Genomic DNA, 15,631 nt, shown 5'->3' with positions numbered 1-15,631 from the left:
ATGCTTCTTGTATATCACAGACACAAGGGATGTCTTCAAGCAAGGGATTTCCCGTGGATTCCTGGGAGAGGAAGAGCTAACACACCTCACATCTTCTACATCAGTCGTGGTTTTATTAATATCATTTTATTTTCTTATGGTTGTCTCTTTAAATAAGCCAGGCAGTATTAGGGATGCTCGAGGAATTCATTCTTTGACCATTTTAATAAAAAGAGACCAGATTAATGTTAGATCATAATGCAGTCATCCTTCAGATTTCACATCTCTTGAATGCTATGGTGTTGTTCTTGGCTCAAACAAACAAACAAGCAGAAATACCCCCCAAAAAAGCTGTGGTTTTTTTTATATAAAACAAGTTTTGAAGTGCTTACTCTGAGACAAAACACATTGAGAAATTCTTATTTTGTGCAAAAATATGTATTTAAATGTATTACTTATTTATATCTTAAGATTAATATCCTTCAGAGCAGTTTGTGTTGTTGTGCTGCAATGTAATGCATTTTTAAAATCTCTGAATGTTAGTTAACATTGTTTTGGTGGAACACAATTTGGGAGAGTTCCCCTAAAAGGCAGATAATGTCCATTATGAGGAATCATAGCCAAGATTGCAGAGTGAATATGGAATCTTGAGGTTCCAGGGACTTCCGCTTTGCTGGCTGTACTGAGCAAACTAGTAAACCCATTTTTAAAAGCAATTTTCAGGCTTGGAAAACTTGGCACAACACACCTAACTTCTCGGATATTGCCACTCCATTCCCTTCCTGGAACACCCAGATTTTGCTGTGGGAAGCATGAATACGCAGGTTATAAGAGGCCTTTTTGAGAATGGCAAGCCAATTAGCAGAGAAAACATTGTCACAATGATGCAGCGGTACAGAAGAAATTGGTTGCATGCGGTCCAAGTACAAAGCTTTTCTAGCACACTGGAGAAAATACCGTGAATTCACAAAAGTTTGAAAGTGTTTGTAAGTATGTGCCTCCAGCAAGCTTACCAGGAAAAAAGAGAACAGTTTCACTAATTAATAACCTATTTGTTGAGGGGTTTTTGTTTGTTTTGTTTTTTTCAATCTAGGGGATTAGAAATGGTGTGGGAGACAGACCAGGGTCTGTTATTTGAGATTCAGCTTGGGAGGTTGTATAGAGAGGAACAGCACCCTTCAAAACAGCTTCAACGTTAACAAGGAAGTTCTTAATTAAACTGATGCATCGGTGCATAGCTGTCAACCGTCCCTTATTTGGCAGGAAAGTCCCTTATCTCAGCGCATGTCCCGCTGCTGTCCCTTAAATTTCCCGGGTTTCAAAGGAAGCAGCTCCTCTCCCTTCCTGCCTGCCGGCCAGGGAGGAGGGAGGCTCCAACTGTGTTGCTTGGCTGCGTTGCTCACCCAAAAAGGAGTCTAAGAACGACTGGGGTGGGGGAGATTGCATGCCTTGTGCCGATCAAATCGGCTGCGTTGCCTGGGGACTCGCCTTTGCTCAGCGCTTCCCAGCGGAGAGGTGACGGTGGTTTTCCTTGCTGCATCCCCTTTGCCGGGTTGCTGCGCTGTGGGAACCACCGCTTGAGGCTTCATTTGGCTGCTGGCTGGGCTTTCTGTCTTTGGTACGGAGGGGCTCAGAAGTTGAACATGCCTGTGCTTGCAAAATCCCTTATTTTGGCTGCTGATCCCTTATTTTCGAGGCTGTTGGTCCCTTATTTTCAAATCTGTAAGTTGACAGCTATGCATCGGTGACACCTTACCGTAGTTAAATTAATGCATTTTTCGCACAATCAACCAAGTGAAAGGGCAAGTGAAAGCAAGTATCTTGGATGACGCCATGATAGTTAAAGCCTGCTTTCTGCTTCTCTTCTAGCTACATAATCTGATGATGCACCTTCCCAAAAAGTCACATGCAGCGAACCAGAACTCTTAGATAAGGCACCTACGCACACAACAAACAGCCACTGCTCAATCTATAGAGCTCTGCCAAAGCCCTTCGCCGCAAAACGATGGCACAATTTCTTCCTTATTCATTTGGGCGACCTACTTTACTGACCTACTTTTTAATGAGCAGGAAAATCATAAAGTCATTGCGGGCACCCGTCATCAAATGCCGTTAAGCGAAGCAGTTTGGCACGGCAGATTTTGGTGGAAAGGCACTAGCTCCACCCCTTGAGGCATGGGAAATTGATAAGCATTTTCCGCTCAATGGAAGAGAAAATGAGCGCCTGCTCCCTAGCTAGAGGTCTAGGAAAAAGAGTTGGCTCTGCACAGGTTGAGAACCCAGGTGTGTAAATGCAGAGGAACTACAGACAGAAAAAGAAGGACGAGTTTTAAGATTTGCAGTGACACAGAGAAGGAAAAGCATAGCAGTGAATGCTGGGAACATCAGCTGCTTTCTCTATGACTCTGCACTTGCCATATATATATATGAGACAAGTAGAGACAAACAGAAATGAAACACCAATTAGGAAATCAAAAGTGCCTTAGAAAATAAAAGAGACAACGAATGGACAGCTAAAAGCACCAGGTGAGCCTCCCTGGGTAGGGAAGGAATTCCAAAGGAACAGTCCTCTGCAACTTAACCCTCCATAAGTAATCCTGAAAGCGGCTTTGAACCCTCAGTTGTGGGGGCAACCTTTGTTCACAGAGCAGCTTCTCAGCTAAGTCCATATATCCTGATTTCCGCCTGCTCATTACTCACCACTTCTAGTGGGCCCCATATTCTCAAAGGCCATGCATGCAAAACCTCTGACATCAACTATTCATGCACGGCAGTTCGTCATTTATCAATATGCTTCCTTCCTTCCTTTCTCAGACATCCAGGTGCACTGAAGGAGGCTCCCGCCCACAAGCGTTTGTGCCACAATGATTTTGCTAGCCGCTGGGGAGCCAAAGGATTCACCTCTCCTTCCTGTCCACCCTACCCAACCCTGCAGTTCTTGCTGGTCTTTAAAAGCACCAATTGCCCACGATTCCAAAGAAATAATTGGTATCGTAGTGTTAAATATGCACAGTTGAGATAAAGTCTTTCCCAACAGATGCTTAGCGACTGTTCTATGAAAATGCTGGAGCCCAGCCAGCAATGCCACCCTTTTCACAATACAGCCAGCTGGGTTCTCCTCCTTTCCCCAGGGCAATTAGCTTCATGTGGGAGGTACATGCTGTCAGCCGAGATGATGGGAGCAAAAGATAGAAAGAATCTCTCCCACCCACCACCCCCGTAAATCCTCCTATATCTTCGCACTGGGATAATCATATATGTAACCAAGAGCTGCTACACACAGTACTGAAATTTAGCATCACCTCAGTGCAGTGAAGAAATATTCATCTTGCATGGAATATGGATCAGGAAAACCATTGGGTTTAGTGCCAGGGAGGCAGTTGCTGCTAATCTAAGTTTAATGTAAATAATAATAATAATAATAATAATAATAATAATAATATACCCTGTCCATCTGGCTGGGTTTCCCCAACCACTCTGGGTGGCTCACAACAGAGGACTTGGAGGTGAGTCTCTGCCTGTTTGTTTAAGTTTTAATTAATAAACATAACAGGAAAAAGGGGAGATAAATTTAAAAAAATTAATAAAAATAGCAATAAAGCAAAATTAATTCAAAAACAAACAAAACCCATTACCTGCAATAAGATTATTCAATCAATCCTACTTAAACATATACATTAATATAGGCAGCCCAAACAGGTATCTAAATGAAACTGATGATTCTATGCTGTGTGTTCAAATGCAGAATTGGCAAAGAGAACTTCAAACTACTAAAGTTTGAAGTAGAGGTTTGGCCATCCAACCAAGGGTCACCTTGTACAACCCTCTGCAATGCAAGAATCTCAAACGTTAGCAGTTTTATTACTGTGCCACTTGTTTTAAGACTCTTCGCCACCGTAAACACTCACAGAAAACCTACTTTTGTTGTCCATCCATTAGTCCCTCAAACTACAGGAGTGCTCCAAAATCCACAAATAACAAGTATTTCTCAGAAACAAAGTAGATATAAATAAACATTTCTGAGCATAAAGAAAATACCACAGGACTTGCCCCCACATTAGAGACAAACGTCACATGTAACTTGGCCCCAAGTTTCCAACACACTGTGTGTACTAGGATTTCAGCAACCCCAATTTGACACGGACAATCTCTGAGTTTCACAGTAAGACTTAAAACGCATCCTAGAATTGCACCAAACGCTTAGAGAGGAAGGCATTTCATTTCTGGGGAAAGGCACCCGATTCCACTGGATAGTTCACCAGAACAATCCATTATCAGAGCACCACGCTCTTGTCTGCATACTTGTTGATGCAAAAAATACTCAAGAATGCTTTGTTCCAGTGAAACACTAGGCATGAGCTTTTGACACACAAATACCTTGGTTACCATTCTACATTTTTGCTCTATCTCTCAATAGCTATCTTCCTTGCTATCAAAGACCTGTTACAATCACTAGATCATAACATGTCACTCATTATCATCTGTTTTATTGAGGCTCGGATTCTGCAATTATGGCTGACTGATTGTAATAGATGTACTACTGCTGCTAAGTAAGCAACAACAGCTGCCAATCTTTCTGTTGAATAACAACTCCAAAATATATAGCTTATGAAAACCATACAGTATCCGTGACACACCAGCACTGATGCACCTTTTCTAAACTTTAGCATAAGGAGGCAGCGGAGAAAGAAAGCGTTTAGCCTCAAGGCTTCGCATAAGTGGTCAGATTGTGACAGCATTATGGCCTAACTCCTTGCAAACAGCCTGCAGAAGACTGAAATGTCACAGCAATTAATGGCATTAGTAATAACTTTTGTGGTGCACGGAAAGACATTTCCGTGGCCAAAGGAGCTTACATAATGCCAATTAATAAGGAAATCACACCCAAGGAACTCATTTACAACTACTAATAAAAGCCCAATTATCACTGCTATTATTCCAGTGGATTTACCCTTGCAATCCCAAAGAGATTTATGTCCACTGTTGAAAGCAACAACAAGAAGGATCTAGTGGTCCTTATTTACTCTAAGTATTGTTATTATTTGGGGACTTGGGGTCCAAAAAGCTGGGATCAGGGATGTTATCGTTTAGTCGTGTCTGACTCTTCGTGACCCCATGGACCAGAGCACACCAGGCACTCCTGTCTTCCACTGCCTCCCGCAGTTTGGTCAAACTCATGTTCGTAGCTTCGAGAACACTGTCCAACCATCTCGTCCTCTGTCGTCCCCTTCTCCTTGCGCCCTCAATCTTTCCCAACATCAGGGTCTTTTCCAGGGAGTCTTCTCTTCTCATAAGGTGGCCAAAGTATTGGAGCCTCAGCTTCAGGATCTGTTCTTCCAGTGAGAACTCAAGGCTGATTTCCTTCAGAATGGATAGGTTTGATCTTCTTGCAGTCCATGGGACTCTCAAGAGTCTCCTCCAGCATCATAATTCAAAAGCATCAATTCTTTGGCGATCAGCCTTCCTTATGGTCCAACTCTCACTTCCATACATCACTACTGGGGAAACCATAGCTTTAACTATAAGGACCTTTGTCAGCAGGGATCAGGGATAGCAGATCCTAAAATCAGAAAAGCCCACTCCCAATGGCAATGGCCAGAGGCACCGTCAAGAGCATCATCACCGCAAGTCTAAGCCAGGTACACAGTGGATGGTAAGCAAAGGTGATGTGCAGACAGGAGTTGAGAGCAGGGAAGTAGATAAGATGCATGCAGCATAAAGAGGTCAGCAGCAGCTTGGTCCTGCCCGGATGACTTAATATCCAGAGCAGAAGGTGGTGAAATTGTATTGGTTCCCTAGGCTCCTGCGTTCAAATCCCTACACAGCCAGGAAATACACATCAGTTGGCCATGGACAAATAATGGTCTCAGTTCACAGAGTTGTTTTGAGGATTCTGTCCTGAGCCCGCGAGATAAGCCAGGGAAAGGGCATAAATAACAAGAATTGATGTGAGCATGTTTCTACCAGCAGGTCGAGGCCAGATTACAATCCCAAAGTAAAGATCCTGGGGTTATATAATAATAATAATAATACAATTTATTTATACCCCACCCTCCCCAGCCAAGACAGGGCTCAGGGCAGCTAACACCAGGTATAAAACAATTGATTAAAATACAGCTTAAAAACAAGATTAAAATGCAGTCTCATTTCAGTAGAAACTCAAATCAAAAACTTTTGGGGGATGAAAACGTCAAATCTTCACCAAGGCCAACTATCCAGACTGGTCCTACGTGGGCCAGAAAAAAAGACAAGGAAGTCCCCAAATAGGAGTTCCATCACAGGAGGAGAAAGGAAAAAGGAAAGAAGGGGAGGGGATCAAGTTGATTCCAAGCCAAAGGCCAGGCAGAACAACTCTGTCTTACAGGCCCTGCGGCAAGAAATCAGATCCTGCAGGGCCCTGGTCTCATGAGACAGAGCGTTCCACCAGGCCGGAGCCAGTATTGAAAAGGCCCTGACACAATACACCTCTTTTTGCCCTTGCATGCCTGATTTTTTTCAAAAGAAATCACTGGTGCTGTCGGAGAAGGCAACGTTGGGGCAAGGCAACCCCTGACTGTCACCTGCTGGAACCTGTGACACAAGCAGAACGGTTTTTAAACACTCACACCTACTTCAGGCTGTGCTTTATCTTTTGGTTTTCAAGCAAGTGTTAGCTGTGCCGTAGCTTCCTGAGATCTTGTCTCCCAGGAGTGGTGCCAAGGAGATGACGCCCCAGGGAGAATCTCACACTGTTGCTATCTGGCCTTGGAAGCACCTGGTTCCCAAGCATAGACAGTGACAGCCTTGATTGCTCCCTGGGTTGCTTTCCCCTCCTCATGGGAGATGCAGAACTATGTGCTCCTGGCTGCTGGTGACTTGGAGGAGAGCAACCACCAGGGGATGTTTAGGGGAAGGGATAGTGGCCATGATCCCTTTTGAACACCTCACACGATGCACCTGCGCTAGGGTTGCCCCCGTCCCTTTGAAACTGGCCCTTTGAGAGCCAGTGTGGTGTAGTGGTTAAGAGCAGTGCACTCGTAATCTGGGGAACCGGGTTTGCTTCCCCGCTCCTCCACGTGCAGCTGCTGGGTGACCTTGGGCCAGTCACGCTTCTTTGAAGTCTCTCAGCCCCACTCACCTCACAGAGTGTTTGTTGTGGGGGAGGAAGGGAAAGGAGAATGTTAGCCACTTTGAGACTCCTTAAAGGGAGTGAAAGGCGGGATATCAAATAATAATAATAATAAAAACCCCACAGGATCGCCCTGTTTTGAATAGCAGCATCCCCTGTGCCGTTTGGGATGCCTTTTGCCCCATTTTCAAAGTCATGGAAAGTATAAAATGGGCATTAAAAGTTTCCTCCTTTGTGCACTCACCCCAACATGCTTGTCTTGTGCAGCCTAGCTTGCTAGGCACCTCAGAAGTTAAGCCAGATGATTGATGCTCCAGGTTAGCCAATAGAGCTCAGCAGCCTGCAGCAGGCTCTTCTGCATTGGGCCGAGCTCTTGCCGATGGCTCTAAGAGGGAAGAGCAAAACGTTCCCCGGAGCAGCAGCCTCAGCCCCTTCAAAGCTAAGAATTTGTCGTTATCTCTCCCCCTCGTTCCTCTTTTGGCTGGGTTTCTACATTTCTCATCTTTCTGGCAGGCAGAAATCCAGCAGGTGGGAAAGATTTCCTTTCCCTATTGTTCTTGGATGGCTTGCAGTGACTGACAGATTCATTTGGTCATTGCAGTGGATTGCTTTGAACTCATTTCTGCACCAGGTAAAAGTAAAATTTACACCCACAAATTCCCCTCTATTTTGCCTGACCTGTCCCATATTTTGCCCAAACAAAAGTGGCGACCTTGCACCTGCACCCTCCCCTCTTTGCCCCATCTCCTACTCCTCTCTCTTGAAGGCACTTTGCAAAGCGTCGCCACCAACAGCAGGAAGCAAAATAGATCCCACAGCTCCTGTCGCCATTTGTGACTGCTTAGATGTTTGCCTATGAAAGCAAAGCTCTGTACCACTTTAGGAAAACAAGAGGGCATGCCTGCACTCTCCACATCTACACTTAAGACCCAGTAACCACAGTTTTCAGTGCTGAGGACCACATGCCAGGCTGTGGGTCAGAGGCAAAAGGAGGAGGAGCAATAGATAGCATTTCTACCTCTGTATAGTGAAATAGTTTTACACTCACACACAGCCTTCTGAGGCATTATCAGACTATTCCAGCCAGGCAAACACACTCAGTAATGGTGTAAATAATAATAATAATAATAATAATAATAATAATAATAATAATAGTGTATTTTGTGTTTTTATATTGTGATTTTATCTTGTGAGACCTGCAGGTATAGGGTGGTATATAAATTTCAACAACAACAACAATATTAATTAACAACAACAACAACAACAGCAACAATAATAATGTTGTTGAAATTTATATACTACCGTATACCCGCAGGTCTCCAGACAAAATCACAATATAAAAACACAAAATACAAAATAAAAACAAAAGCAAAAGCAACCCAATCACCCCATCCCAACACATTTTAAAGACATTGGATTATTTCATGTATTTTTAATTTTTTGTTGGAAGCCGCCCAGAGTGGCTGGGGAAACCCAGCCAGATGGGCAGGGTATAAATTAATAAAGTGTTGTTGTTGTTGTTAGATGTCTATCAGTCAAAGGCCTAGATAAAGAGGAACGTTTTTGCCTGGCGCCTAAAGATGTATAATGAAGGCGCCAGGCAAAACTCCCTGGGGAGAGCATTCCACAGAAGGGGAGCCACTGCAGAGAAGGCCCGTTCTCGTGTTGCCACCCTCCGCACCTCTCGTGGAGGAAGTGGGGCACACGAAGAAGGGATGATCTCAGGGTCTGGGTACTATCTTCCAGGACCATCTCAGCAGTCCTAACAACAGTACTGTAAGACAGACTCCACATTAAGAATCCTATCTTATGTATGGGGGAAACTGAGGATGAGAGGCAGAAGTTTGCCAAAAGCAAAGTTAATGACAGAGGTGAGATCTGAACAGTCAGCTTCCCACTCACAGCTTGTTAACACGTTTTGGCCAAGCTCATCCACGGAAATACCATGCAGGGTAACAATACAGAAGCAAGCATCCTTGACTCCTTCAAAGCAGTGTCCCCAGCAAGCCATCTGGATTAATGTGGGCGCTCTCTATAGGTTTTTGTCTGTGTGCGGTAAGCTGTTTTTGATTCATGATACCAATGCAGTTACCGATTACAACAAAAAGCATTGCACCGCCTTACAGCAACTGTTCTCTGTCTTGAGTCCCTAGATGTTGTTGGACTACAATTCCCATCATTCCTAGCCAGCATGGCCAGTGGACAAGGATGATAGGAGTTGTAGTTCAGTAGCATCCGAGGACCCAAGTTTGAGAAAGGCTGCCTTAGGGACAAACACATTTATTATGGCACAAGCTTTCAGGAACCAGTTGAGTTGATCAGAAGCATGAAGTACTAGAGAGTTGGAAGCAATGAGGTCAGAAGGAAGTGAAGTTACGTAAGGTTATTAGTGGGGAATAATTTTTACTCCTGTTCTCATGAGACAGGGATTTTGAAATCTTTATCTGAGTAAACATCTCAAAAGTTAACTTTTGGCCACTTTCAAACCCAGCGTTCTCCAGGAGGAAAACAACCCCCTTGGAAGAACTCAGTTGTTGACTCAGTGGCCAGCATCTCTGAACCCCTTCACCCTAAACAGCCACATGTTTTTTTTGTCCCCTCCCCCCCCCCAAAGCCTTCTTCTTAATCCTTATTAAGGTCTGAGAAAGGGGCTAAAGGGTGCAGAGGGTTGCATAAATCTGTGGGCGCTTAACAGAGTTTATTACTGGTTAACTCAGGACAACACCTCCATTTTTGTTGTTCTGTTTATCCCTCTGGAAATGGCAGGTTCCTCCACTTCCCAGGAATGTATGTTCTCAGCAGTTCCGGTTCATGCCAGAGCAGTTCAGCTGTTCCCCACATGAAGCCTGCGCCAGTTTTGGGTTTGGCCATCAACGCCCCTCTCCAGGCGGATCTTGAAAATGATCCCAGAAGAACAGCAGGCACTGTTACGTTCTCTTACCTCAACATCACAGGACTCGTGGCATTTGCCGGGATCTTCCCTGCCCAGTAGGCAAGCGTGGGAACCCGGTGACCCCCTTCCCAGGTCGTTTGCTTTGCTGAGCTCCCGCCTGCAAAATTTAAACAGAGAAAATGTATTTGCGGAGGCCTGCCTGCCAGGAGAGTTCCCAAAGAGCCAAGATCGCAAAACAAAAGCTAAATAGTTAAGAGACAGGGGGACAAGTTCTCTCCTTTTAAAAAATGAGACAAACAATCCAATAACGGGGATGTGAAATTGTGCTAGCCCAAAACAGGGCATAACATAAATGATACAGCAATCCTAATGATCTCATCAATTCCTTCCTCTACGATGCTTCAGTTTATTCAGCACTGGCAACAGCAGAATGCAAGGCCTATTCAAGGTTGAATCTGGGATATTTTTAGCTTTTTCAACATGCACAGGGTGGGGACAGGGGAGACACTCCTGAAGATTATAAATGTTTACAAAGTACTGGCGCAGCACATAGCATGCTAAGCTTGAGCTCCATCCCAGCTAGATTGGCCGAATTTGGGTTAAGTCATCATGGTCTCGCAGCCACATTAACCTTCCCTCAGGACTAGCTGTGAATGCGCACAAGGCAAAGACTTGGCATGGACAAAAAGTGCGATGTCAAATCATCTACATAAAAGCCCAGTACAGTTGTACCTTGGAAGTCGAACGGAATCTGTTCCGGAAGTCCATTCTGACTTCTAAAATGTTCAGAACCCAAAGCGCAGCTTCTGATTGGCTGCAGGAAGCTCCTGCAGCCAATCAGAAGCTGTGGAAGCCCTGTCGGATGTTCGGCTTCCAAAAATAGTTCGCAAACTGGAACACTCACTTCCGAGTTTGTGGCGTTCAGGAACCAAAACGTTTGAGAACTAAGCTGTTCAAAAACCAAGGAACGACTGATAGATGGGGCGTAGGGAATCAAGTGCAAATCCTGCTGTGGAGTCTGGAGTCACTGCCAGGACGAGGGGCAGAGCAGGGAGGGAATGACAGCTGTGGCTGAGAGGAGGAAGCGAGGACAGGCTTGTCGGGGAGTGGGCTTGGACCGCTCTGCCTTAACACAAAGGAACACAGGAAGCTGCCTTAGACCAAGTCAAAAGTTCATCTGGTTTTGCATTGTCCACCTTGGCATTTCAGTGGCTTCCCCAAGATTTCAGAGAGAGGTTTCTCCCAGTCCTACTTGGAGACGACGGGGGCTGCAACTGGGACTTTCTGCATGCAAGGAAGATGTTCTAACACTTAGCTATGGCCTCTAACGCGTACACTTGCAGCAGCAGCAAAAACATGGCTTGAGAGACAGTGCACCTGACAAAGGGTCAGGATGAAGAGAGGTGGGTGGGAAGGCTGACCTCTGATCCAAGAGATGCAAAGGTTCTCCGCTGACAACAAAAAGAACTCATGAGAACAGGTGCCCCGCTTTAAAAACTTTTTATTCCACTTTCAAGATTTAGGAAGAACACCTTCGCCTTCCATTGTACTTTTTATAAATAGTTTCAAAAGTCGCACAGCTGTTTTCAACCACTGGAACATCCACATTTTTTCTCATTGCCTAAGTCAGATAGGAGGCATACAGGAAACACTTTAATTGATTCCGATTCAGTTCTGCTTGTACATCTAGTCCTCAGGGGCTAGACAGAGATGGGCTTGTCTGTGCTTTGTTTGCCCAACAAGATTTTGAAATGTTTGGTACGTGGAGCTGTTACATCCAGACTGCATAAACATTTATATAACCATGTCAGACCGTGCTGCTTTGTTTAAAAATGATCTCTCCTTCTGCTGCTGGCAAATTGTTTTTATTTAACAAAATATATAAGTTGCTTGATTGCAGCAAAAATCTCTGAAACGGTTTACAAGAAGTTTCAAAATTACCTGTACAGTTTTAAATATTGAAAAACAATTATTTTAGGACACATTAGCCCCTACACATTTGCACAAAAATGTTCTAAGCAGGCCATGAAAACAGTACAGGGAAGGTGTCTGTCTCATGTCAACAGGCAGGTGCTGCCCTACTAAAAGACTGATTTCTTAAAATTGTAAGCAACATCTGAAAGCAGCCCTGTTTAGGGAAGTTTTCAATGTTTGATCTTTTACTGTATTTTAAATATTCTGCTGGGAGCCACCCAGAGTGGATGGGGAAACCCAGCCAGATGGGCGGAGTAGAATTAAATTTATTATGATGATTAATTGCGGAAGAGGAATTATGCGGTCCCTGTAACGGTGCCAGTTCCGCAGATCAGAATAGTGGAATGGGCACAAAAGGGCTTCAGGTACCAACTGTGACACCTTGAATTTGGCCTGGTAACAAGCGGGTAACCGGTGCCATTCTCGAAGCAGAGGTATTACATGCAGACAATCACTCACTCCTGTCAGCAACCGTGCTGCAGCATTCTGAATTAACTGCGGCTTCTGCATCGCAAACCTCTGACTTTGTTTGGGTTATGTAGGCTGCTTGACCAATGAAGGCTCTCCCTATCCCGATGTGGAACCCTGATTGTCACATGATAGGCTCCACTCTACAGATGTGCCACTCAATGCATGAATGGTGGGAGTATAGTATGGGAACCAGTCATATTAGAAAAACTAACCAATAAACTGAAACTGACGGGGGACAAATGGAAGATGACGCCTCCACCCCGTTATGGCTCCCCTTTATCACATACACAGCCCAACAGGAGAATGACAAGTATCCACCAACAGCATATGAATCAATATGGCTAACCTGATTCAAAAACACCCACCCACCCCACTCACACATGAAAATGAAGTTCACCACAGCCAACCACAAACAAACAACTACACCCTAGGCCAGGCTTCCTCAACCCTGGCCCTCCAGATGTTTTGAGACTACAGTTCCCATCACCCCTGACCACTGGTCCTGCCAGCTAGGGGTCATGGGAATTGTAGGCCAAAAACATCGGGAGGGCCGAGGTTGAGGAAGCCTGTCCTAGGCCAACCCCAATCTCTCTCACCACCAAAGGAACACAAGCGAATAGTAAAAGAGAACCTGCACAAGCGACGCTGACACAAAACCCCACACATACATTAAGTAAAATAGAAACATGGCCACCCAACTCCACCCCCACTCACCATGGCCCCCTCCACCTCTTTCCCCCTTTTCTTTCTGATGTAACACTAATGTCTCAACAAATGAAATGGATGTGTAGAAAATGTAACTTGAAAAAAGAGACATTGCACATACTTCTGTAAACCAAGAAATCTTAATAAAAAATACGGGGGGGGGGGGGAATGAATGGTGGAAGTAGGTAGAGCTGCCCCAAATGCAATCATGGTTGAGGCCCTGATCTCCACCTCACAAAACTGATAAGCTCTGGGGAAGGGAGAGAGGAGGTCAAATAGGATTAGAACACTTTCAACTCAATTTTTCCTCTGGACCCACTGTCTAACACAGTGTTTTCCAAACTTGGGTCTCCGGCAGTTGATGGACTACAACTCCCATCATCCCTGGCTAGCAGGACCAGTGGTGAGGGATCATGGGAATTGTAGTCCAAAAACAGCAGGAGACTCGATTTTGGGAAACTCTGGCAACACCCAGCCTCTATGTACAAGCTGGAAAACTACACCTTCCCGGCCTAGGTTTGGATATGGCTGCCTAAAACCCCAGCAACGCTCCTCACATTCAAGCTGAAGAAAGAAAAAAGAGATCTTTGCTGCTTTCTGTTGTGGCTGCATTGGCTAATTGTTGTTGTTTTTTTAATGGAAAGGCTCTGCTTTACAAATAGGCTAAATGAAACAAACTCAATTCAAGTGACTTCCTCCCCCTCCCCTTCCAAAATCAAAAACGACGAGTGCTTGTTGACAAGCGCATTCACCTCCCTTCCCCAAAGCACAGTGTCTGTAAACACAAAGGGTACAAATTGCACCGCCCTAATAAGGGGCTTTTTCTGGACCAACTCTGTGCTGAAGTGCCCATCCACGCAAAATAACACAGGCCTGTGGCATTTATTTCAATAATCAAATGTTATGCAAGCATCCTGTTGCATTAAATTACAAAGGCCAAGGCTTCTGGGGGAAATCTGACGGAGGAGAGAAAACAGAATGTTTCCTTGTAAGGAAGAGGGGATGGGGATGGACAAACCCAAATACACCCCCTGGAAAGGCCCAAAATGGAAAATTACCAGGGCATGGGATGTCACTTGATTTATTGCACGCATAACTTTTTGCCAGGGAACATATTGAGATGCTTTCTGGAGGACTTTGGGGCTTGTCTATAGCTCATGCAAACATTGTAAGACTCGCCCCCAAAGCTCAAGTTCAGTCCTGCTGTTGGCAAGTTTGCCGTTTTAGAGGGGTGGTTTTCAACCAATTCCGAACAGGGCTGCACTACTTCTGAAGAATGAGGTTCACAGGCTAGGCAAGGGGCCCTGGTGGTTTGGAGCAGAGCTTAGTGCACCTGCTGTGGCCACTTACGGATAGAGATCACCTGGCTATGTCTCTTATATTCTGGTAGCCTTCAGATTAGACCACTGCCACATGCAGTACATGCTGCTTCCTTTGAAGTCTGTGGTTAGTTCAAAATGCAGGTGGTGACACAGGCGCAGAAGACCAGGCGTTGGGATTATATTTATACTGCTGGTGTTGAAAACACTGTCTCCCAATCTGTTTCCAAGATCAAGTCAAAGTGGCTGGTTCACCACTTCGGCACCAGAGTACTAGCTGACCATCTTCACCCTTAGCTAATCACCATGGCTGTCCTCAGATATTTTCTCCTCTGCTTCCGAAGGAAAGGCAGGCGATTATAACTCCCACCATCCCTGGCCATTTGCCACACTGGCTGGGGCTAATGGGATTTGCAGCCCAAAACACCTTTCCTCCACTCTCCAGAATTTCAGCTTTTCCCAATTTTACCTGGAGGTGTTAGGGATTGAACCTTGAGCATGCCAAGAAAGTGTTCTACCACTCAGCTATAGTCCTTCCCATGGTTCTGGGAAGCAGGACAGGAAGACTACAGACATCTCGTTGTTGGTTCCAGACTTCCAACATCAGGCTTTCAGTAGTATGCTTCCTTTGAATCTGGAGCTTCCATCTAGCCATTATGACTAACAACCATTAAAAGCATAATCCGCTGTAAATTCAATCTACTTCAAAGGCCTCTGAGCTCTTGGCCGTCACATCTTGTGGCAGCACATGCCTAATTTGAAGATGTGATTTGTTTTATACTGTGTAAACAAGGAATAACTAATGTTGCCGGACTACAACTCCCATCATTCCTTGGCCACTGTACAGCATGGGGTGGGGCTGATGGGAACTGGGATCCAATAACATGCAGAGGACCACAGGTTCTTTACCCTTGTGATATAGTGAGATGCTGGGTTGAAATATGGCACTTAGAGATGTGAACTGGTTAACTAATTTCCAGAAATAAATGAGAAGTTAAGTCGTATGGCCAGAGAGGAAGTTTTAGAAGCGGGGAAGGGATTTTAACTGAAGACAGCAAAGCCCTGGGACTGTAAGTTCTGCGGCAGCTTTTTATTATAAATGTCAGACCATTCCTTTCTATATTTGGAAACGGACAGGAAACATATGTGGAAATAGCTGCTGCTTCTGCTCTCAAAGAGCAA

The 15,631-nt window shown here is 44.9% G+C and overlaps 1 protein-coding gene across 12 annotated transcripts in view; it reads right to left on the bottom strand.

Moving 5' to 3' along the window:
* The window catches only part of ARSG (arylsulfatase G), a 114,841-nt gene that overhangs the window by 34,166 nt on the left and 65,044 nt on the right, over window positions 1-15,631 (bottom strand). For all 12 annotated transcript variants that reach the window (XR_013982679.1, XM_080994668.1, XM_080994667.1 and 9 more), the window contains one exon: window positions 10,029-10,137. Coding sequence is in view for 11 of the 12 variants with exons in the window: in XM_080994668.1 (XP_080850794.1) it covers window positions 10,029-10,137 (109 nt within the window). In the remaining variant the exon portion in view is untranslated. The remainder of the gene's footprint in view (window positions 1-10,028; window positions 10,138-15,631) is intronic.

Source organism: Podarcis pityusensis, assembly GCF_964106645.2.
Source record: "Podarcis pityusensis genome assembly, chromosome: 2".
In the NCBI taxonomy this organism is placed as follows: Eukaryota; Metazoa; Chordata; class Lepidosauria; order Squamata; family Lacertidae; genus Podarcis; species Podarcis pityusensis.
Note: the sequence above shows the minus strand (reverse complement) of the source record. Positions and strands in the feature narration are given on the sequence as shown.